We start from the raw sequence: 7760 nt of genomic DNA, 5'->3' as shown, positions 1-7760 counted from the left end.
TTAGTTCCTGATTTCTTGGTTGTTTTTGTTCAGTATTATGAACCGCTTCTTCTTGACGAGATCTCCATAAGGTGCATTCGTGTTCCAGATATATTCAGAAGAAAGGACCTTGGTAGGTTTATAGTACACTAGATATCTATTGAGATGAGATTCTTCTTGCCACACAGCTTCAATATTCTTTTTCTTGTCCTCTATAATACCATTCTGGCATGCCACGCTGAGTTTGTAAATTTCATCCACTTTTCCACCATAAAAAGCAGCCATGTAATAGAAGTCTCCTTCCCCATCTGGTATATATGCTGCAGATATTGGTCTTCGCTCATAAGTAAAATGCTTTAGTTCAGAAATCAAAAATGCTGGATGGATGGTAGCCACCAAGTCTCCGAGTATTTCGACTCCTACACGATCCTTGAACACCATATCTACATCGGCGCACACCAGGTAGTCTATCTCATTTGGCATATGCTTCTTGGTGAAGACTGTGAGGATTTCCATTCTTCTCATGGACACGTCCTGCCAGCGTTGGTCAGCAACCACATTGTGAAGTTGTAGGATGCGACCATCAGCCATTTTGGGTTTAACTACTCCATCGACCTTGTCAGTGAACACATAGTAAGTAACTTTGTGACCAACCATGAAGTAACGCTCTGCAGTTTCCAGGAATGGCTGAAGAAAGCGAATATACCTGAAAGGAGAACATTTACACCATTATTACTATAATAGACTGTAACCTGAAGCTATTTAGTCATTTCATTTTCCTTTAGCTTACAGAAACATTATGAGATGAAGAATTGTATATAATATTTCTCATTTTGATTAATTCTGGAGCAGTCTTCTGTAGGCGGGTGACAGTTTGGGTATGGGTATCATGAGAATATGTGGTTAGAAGGGTGAGACGGTGTTTGGGCGATTTTGCTTAAAGGGGCTCTATCAGCAAAATCATGCTGATAGAGCCCCACATATGCGTGAATAGCCTTTAAAAAGGCTATTCAGGCACCGTAAATGTTATATTAAACTACCCCCCAGTTTTAAAATAAAACCCTAAAAAAGAATGTTATCTACTTACGCATTGTGCACTGTGGACGGGCATTCAGGGTGTGTCTTCTTCTTCATCCACGCCTCTTCTTCCTCCGATGTCCTCCGGTCCCGTCCTCCTCCAGCGCTCGCGAGTGGACACTGATATAAAAAAAATGGCCTGGGCGCATGCGCAGTAGCATGCGGCTGCTACTACGGCTACTGCGCAGGCACCAGGCCATTTTTTTTATCAGGCAAAGAAGAAGAAAAATCGGCATCACTCCGTGGACAATAAATTTATTCTTTAATCCATATCAACGACAAAAAATGAAAATGTAACAAAAGAAATGAAAAAAGAACAAAGAAAAAACATGATGGATGCCATGATTAAGGAACTGCGTGTTCCGAAACGCGTTGGAGTTTTTTATATGTTTTTTTCTTTGTCCTTTTTTCATTTCTTTTGTTACATTTTCATTTTTTTGTCGTTGATATGGATTAAAGAATAATTTTTTATTGTCCACGGAGTGATGCCGATTTTTCTTCTTCTTTTCCTACTTCATTGCTTTTTGGGTCCCAAAGCTGGTTGTGCACCCCGTTAGGACTATGGACTATTCACGGTGAGCTCCAAATTCTTTCCCTTTTTCTTGGTATTTTTTTTATCAGTGTCAGTTCGCGAGCGCCGGAGGAGGACGGGACCGGAGGACATCGCAGGAAGAAGAGGCATAGATGAAGAAGACGGTGCACCCTGAATGCCCGCACAGTGTGCACGATCCGTAGGTAGGTAACATTCTTTTTTAGGGTTTTATTTTAAAACGGGGGGATAGTGTAATATAACTTTTACGGTGCCTAAATAGCCTTTTTAAAGGCTATTCACGCATATGTGGGGCTCTATCAGAATATTTTTGCTGATAGAGCCCCTTTAAAAGTATAAATCTAAATTTTTGGGGGCGATTTTTTAATTTAATCTTAATTTTCTTGATTTTCCTAAGAGAAACTAAAAAAAAGGTTCATTGAGCTGGCGCCAGAATAAGTTGTTGGATATACAGTATTTGATGCAGGTTTTGCTGAGCTGTGTTGGGTTGTCTTCTACTGAACCTCTGGAGCTATTATTGTGATAGAGACTAGGCCCTCTGGCGGATCCTCTGATTCTCGGGTGGGTCAGTCCAATCTTGGATACGAATCTAATCTTTACCAGTGACACAAGCAGCAATAGTACAACACAAAAGAACATAAATAACCACTAAGGGCTTGTTGTAAGCTATGTACACACTATTGAGAAACTCAAGACTGAAACAGTGGACAGGATGTTCTGAATTAAAAAAAAATATATTCATGTGTTTTTATCATCTCCATGTACATCCTTTCAAGGTTTTCCTATTATGTGATGTGCACTTAACACTCTAAAAACTTGACTCAGTACTATGAAAGGCATCTCAAGCAGTTACATTCTAGAATACTTACTTTTTGACAGCAAATACAAAGAGTCCAATTCTTGTACCACTGTGTTGTTTATCTAAAATGCTCATATCATAAGTTCCATCCCAGACGATTGGGGCAAGCCAGGGAGTAAGAGCATTGAGACCCATGCTTCTATAAAAAAAAAAAAAAAATGACTTTTATAAAAGTGGACAACTTAATATATTAAGAAACCCACATAATATTTGATCCAAGTTATTACTAGTTAAATAAATTAAACTAATATACAATTTTTATTTGTGTATTACAGCTGTTCGAGCACTGTAATACAAACAGTGCTCAAATTACAGTGTAAGCGGCCATTTTTCTTGTGCCCAAGGCCCACAAGTTTCAACGTCTGTGTTGGAGGAAGACGCATGAAAACGACGTTCCAGAAGAAGATGGAGGTGGCGCTGGAGAGTTCTCTCGCAGCATTGGGGACGTTCCCAGTGCTGTTTGAGCACTCGGGCCCCCTCCATCCAGTGCTGCAAGAGAACTTATTTGCATACCAATGGAAAGCGGAATTTTAACCAAAAGGCGGGGCGAAGAAGACATCTAAAGGAAGGAGAAGAGTGGCCTTTTTTAAGGCTATTGTGATGTGTCAATGGGAAAAAAATAGTTTTTAATAGTAGAATCCCTTTAAGACTTTTCCTAAATACATTGCTTCAGCAAAACTGCTTTGTTTGGCTACTATCTGAAATTATTCATTTCATTGTTTACACTGCGTTTCTATAAACACAGACCTGGGGATGATCATATCTCTCCGCCCAGGACAAGTGACTTAGCTCACTGCTCTCAGGAGGGAAGTGGAGCTGAGTGCTCAGGAGCAGCTTGTATTTCTGAGCTGTTTATCTCCCAGTTATCAGGTCGGCTAATTGAAATTAGCTGATAAGGACTGAGACAGGGAGTCTGTTACCTCTGTATGTAAACACAGACATAAAACTGAGTTTATTGCAAGCTGGCTATTGTTCCTGTAGCATGTAATTTTAGGAGTCTAATCACCTATAAAATCCAACTCTGCTACATCAGCTTCATATTGTGCATCTTCCAGTGATTCTGTGCTAATTTATTTATAACCATTCCTCATTACTGACTGCAAACATGCACTGCTATGAAGAGAGCTAAGCAGAGCAAGTGAGACCCTGCTCACCAATTTACAGAGAAAACCAGGAAGTGAACAGAGCACACAGCTAATTATTAATCCTTCTCCTTCTGATACAGACGAGACGTTTTATTACATCATTCTGTAACTTACCTCGTATTTACACTTCTCCCAAGCAGCTTCCTCTGGCATTGCGCCAGCTCTATCGACTTCTCTGACACTTTCTTTGAGCAAATCATCAACTGTTCTTGTGTGGCTGGAAATTCTGGATCTGTTTTTGATAAGCTATGAATGTGACAAAATTACAGAATAATGCTTCACCTCTTTATATATTTTCTATACTTTTCACATGAACAATAGCTTGTATTACACTTCTGAATAGAAAACAGACCGTGTGGAAGTTTTGTTTAGTTCACAGTTGACCTGTTACTGCAGATACACAGTGTTAGGCTGAGGCTCCCATGTTGTGGAAATGCAGCATTTTTGTTTCAGATTTTGCTGCGGTTTTTTGAGCCAAAGCCAGGAGTGGATTGAGCAGAAGGGAGAGAAGTATAAGAACTTCCTATATATTTCCCATTACTTTTGTAGCCATTCTTGGCTTTGGCTCAAAAAAACGTTTCTGCAACGTGGGGCCTTAGCCGTAAGGAGTGTTATCACCCCCTGATGCAGATACACAGTCATAAACCCAGAGTAAGCCGGGATGATTTCCAGCATTTACTTCCTTTTGCAAGTCTACGGCCGCTTGTCTACTTGGCCACTATGCCTCCCCGATGTTCCCAGCTGCCTGATTCTGGCTGCTCTGAATAGAAGCGTGCAAGCACTGGGGCTCAGGTCTGCAGAATACCGAAAGCTATAACTTTCTGAGACCACAAAGCAGGGAAACATAAATTCTGCTAGTAGCAGCATCACAATGTGGCTGAGGGTGGGGATAATACTGTGAATATACTGGAGGTGCTGGGCTTTTTTCTGTACATTGCGCCGCTTCTCCCAACAAAATGAAACTGAATGATTCTGTGAATAAATCCTAATCGTGATAAACACAGATGGCGGATTAATTGAGAATATTTGATTAATCGCCCAGCCCTGGGTGAATTCCAGAAAGAGTCCATAGATAACTATCGACCCGGAGACATCAACCTGGGATGAAAACCCATATGTTTTGTGCCATGTGTCATTTTTTGGTAATTTCCTACATGTGTATATACATTTTGATCCTCCATGTTTAGATTATTATTGTACTTGATTTCCTATGTAGTTTACTTTGGGCCCTGAAACCACAGTTTTGTATGTGAAAGGAAAGAGTTTTACAACTGAGCCACAACTCTAGCCATTCTTAGGCTGGTTGCAGACAAACATTGTGAATTAAAAGCACGGGCGGCACACAGCGGTCATAGGGATGTCCCGGGCAAGGGGATTTGTTAAATGAACAGGAGCCACGGAAGCACGGGGCACAAAATTTCATATATCCTTAGTGCAAGTGTTGGCAAGTGTTAATAGCATGCCTTTTAGGTTGTGCAACGCCCCAGCAACATTCCAGCGACTCATGGAAAGGTGTCTTGGCCACCTCAACTTCCAGAGTGTTTTGCTGTATCTTGACAATATTGTTGTGTATTCTCGCACTTGTGAAGACCATCTGAACTGCCTAGCACAAGTGTTCCAGGTTCTTATTGAACACGGCCTTAAGCTAAAACCTTCAAAATGCCACCCGTTAAAACCAAAGGTCAATTACTTAGGTCAAGTAGTAAGTGCTGAAGGTATCCAGCCTGATCCTGACAAGATCTCTGCTGTCAGGGACTGGGAAACTCCAACAACAGTAAAAGCAGTCAGAAGTTTTCTAGGATTTGTGGGCTATTACAGCCGCTTTATACCTCACTTTGCACAGGTAGCAGAACCACTGACAGAACTGCTACGTGGTTGTCCTAAAGAAAACTCAAACCAATGACTCCTAATTGATAGGAGAAGAACCTTCTGAATAAGACATATGGGAAGATGTTGAGATGCCTCCCTTCTATCAAAAGTTTGCTACGCAGAACGTCATTGCTGCTACACAGTTTGAAGAAGGTCCTCAAGAGAAATCTAACCCACTTAAAGACCTATCTAGATGGCAAACCCTCCAGAAAGAATCTCGTGTCATAGGTGAAATCTGTCAGACTCAGAAGACAGTATACAGATACTGAGCTCAAACGCCTATGGAGGCAGCGCAAAAGACTTTTCATCCAGAAAGGCTTGATTCTGCGCAACACCTTAGATCCTGTTTCAGGTGAGAGGTTGCATCAAATTCTTATTCCCAGGCGGGATGCCAAAATTGTTCTTGATGCCTACCACGATCAATCTGGACACTTTGGAGTGCATAAATCTGAAGCGACCATATGCCAACGCTTCTATTGGATTGGAATGCGTGCTGACATTGAAAGTTGGTGTAGTGAATGTCCAGCCTGCAACCTTACTAAGACTGGTAAGAAGGATGCTAGAGCACCACTACATCCCATTCATACTCAGAGACCAAACAAGCTAGTTGCTCTTGACCATGTGAAGTTAGTACCAACTCGTTCAGGCTACACATATGCCCTTACTATAGTGGAGCACTATTCCAAGTGGGTTGTCGTTGTACCAGTGAAAGACCTCACCGCACGTACCACAGCCATCACATACTACCCGTGACATCAGGCCTGGCCCTCCTGAGTGTTACACAAAGAGTCCCAATCTAAGCATCAGAATGAGTTTGGGAGATGTGGGTAATATTGCCCATGTGCATGGGGCTTAAAAGTTTTCATAAAACAGACACGAGAAGACAGTTTATTATATCAGTTTGTAACTTACTTCTGTTCTACAGTGTTTAAAAGCAGCTTCTTCTCACACTGCTCCAGCTCCTTTGCCTTCTCTTCCACCTTCTTTGACCAGTCAGTTGTCTCATTTTTATATGGAAATACAACATTTTCTTGGTGCACCCTGTGAATGAGAAACAAAATGTAAAGCCCCACTCCAGTATTATATAGGTGAAAGGACACCAGTCTTACTCACCTCAGTGCCAAACTTGAAATATTTGCAATGAACACCTGTGTGGAGGCCAGGAAAGGGGGCGCTATGTCGTGCTGTGTGGGGAAGAGAGTCAAAAGTTTGCTGTGGGGCCCAGTCTTTGCCAGGGATTCACCTGTCTGTGGACCTTCCAGCCGGTGACAGAACAAACGGCTATAGGGGTCACAGCAGTTGCCCTTGCGACTGGGTCCCTAAAACAGGGGGCCTCACAGGCCCCCTCACCACACTGTCTCCAGTTGTAGGGAATTTTATACTTACCACTTCTTCCTGCAAAGCTCTGATGTGGCCCTTGGTTATGCATCTCTTTTAAAGTCCTACATGCATATATACATTTTGATCCCCCATGTTTATATTTGTTATTGTACTTGATTTCTGAGTTTGGGAGATGTGGGTAATATACAGTATGGATATGCCCATGTGCATGGGGCTTAAAAGTTTTCATAAAACAGACACGAGAAGACATAGTTTATTATATCAGTTTGTAACTTACTTCTTTTCTACAGTGTTTAAAAGCAGCTTCTTCTCACACTGCTCCAGCTCTGTTGCCTTCTCCGCCACCTTCTTTGACCAGTCAATCATCTGTTTGATTTTATATGGAAATACATTTTCTTTGTGCACCCTGCGAATGTGAGACAAAATGTAAAGCCCCACTCCTGTATTATATAGGTGAAAGAACATGAAAACCAGTTTTACTCGCCTCTCTGCCAAACCTGAAATATTTGCAATGAACACCTGTGTGGAGGCCTGGCCAGGGGGCGCTATGTCATGCTGTGTGGAGAAGAGAGTCAAAAGTTTGCGGGATGGCTTAGTCTTGGCTAGGTATGCACCTGTCTGTGGACCTTCCAGCCAGTGACAGAACAAACAGCTATAGGGAGGGGCAACAAGGGGCCTCTGTGGTTAGCACTGCATCCTTGCAGCACTGGAGTCCTGGGTTCGAATCCCACCAGGAACAACATCTGCAAGGAGTTTGTATGTTCTCCCCGTGTTTGCATGAATTTCCTCCCATTCTACTAATACATATTGATAGGAAAAAAAATGTACATTGTGTTCCCTATATGGGGCTCACAATCTACATAAAAAACAAAACAAAAATCAGCTATAGGGGTCACAGCAGTTGCCCAAAAGTTTGCTGGATGGCTTAGTCTTGGCTAGG

At 42.0% G+C, this 7760-nt stretch overlaps 1 protein-coding gene across 1 annotated transcript; it reads right to left on the bottom strand.

Annotated features, from left to right (window-relative positions):
- LOC142218702 (histo-blood group ABO system transferase 2-like) lies at positions 1-7204 on the bottom strand. Its single transcript, XM_075287589.1, has 3 exons — positions 7098-7204; positions 2476-2604; positions 1-685 (listed from the first exon to the last, which is right to left on the bottom strand). The coding sequence occupies exons 1-3, from the start codon at positions 7184-7186 to the stop codon at positions 1-3; spliced, it is 903 nt and encodes a 300-aa protein (XP_075143690.1). The 5' UTR covers positions 7187-7204.
- Between the last annotated feature and the right edge of the window lie 556 nt (positions 7205-7760).

This window comes from Leptodactylus fuscus, chromosome 9, assembly GCF_031893055.1.
Source record: "Leptodactylus fuscus isolate aLepFus1 chromosome 9, aLepFus1.hap2, whole genome shotgun sequence".
NCBI lineage: Eukaryota > Metazoa > Chordata > Amphibia > Anura > Leptodactylidae > Leptodactylus > Leptodactylus fuscus.
Note: the sequence above shows the minus strand (reverse complement) of the source record. Positions and strands in the feature narration are given on the sequence as shown.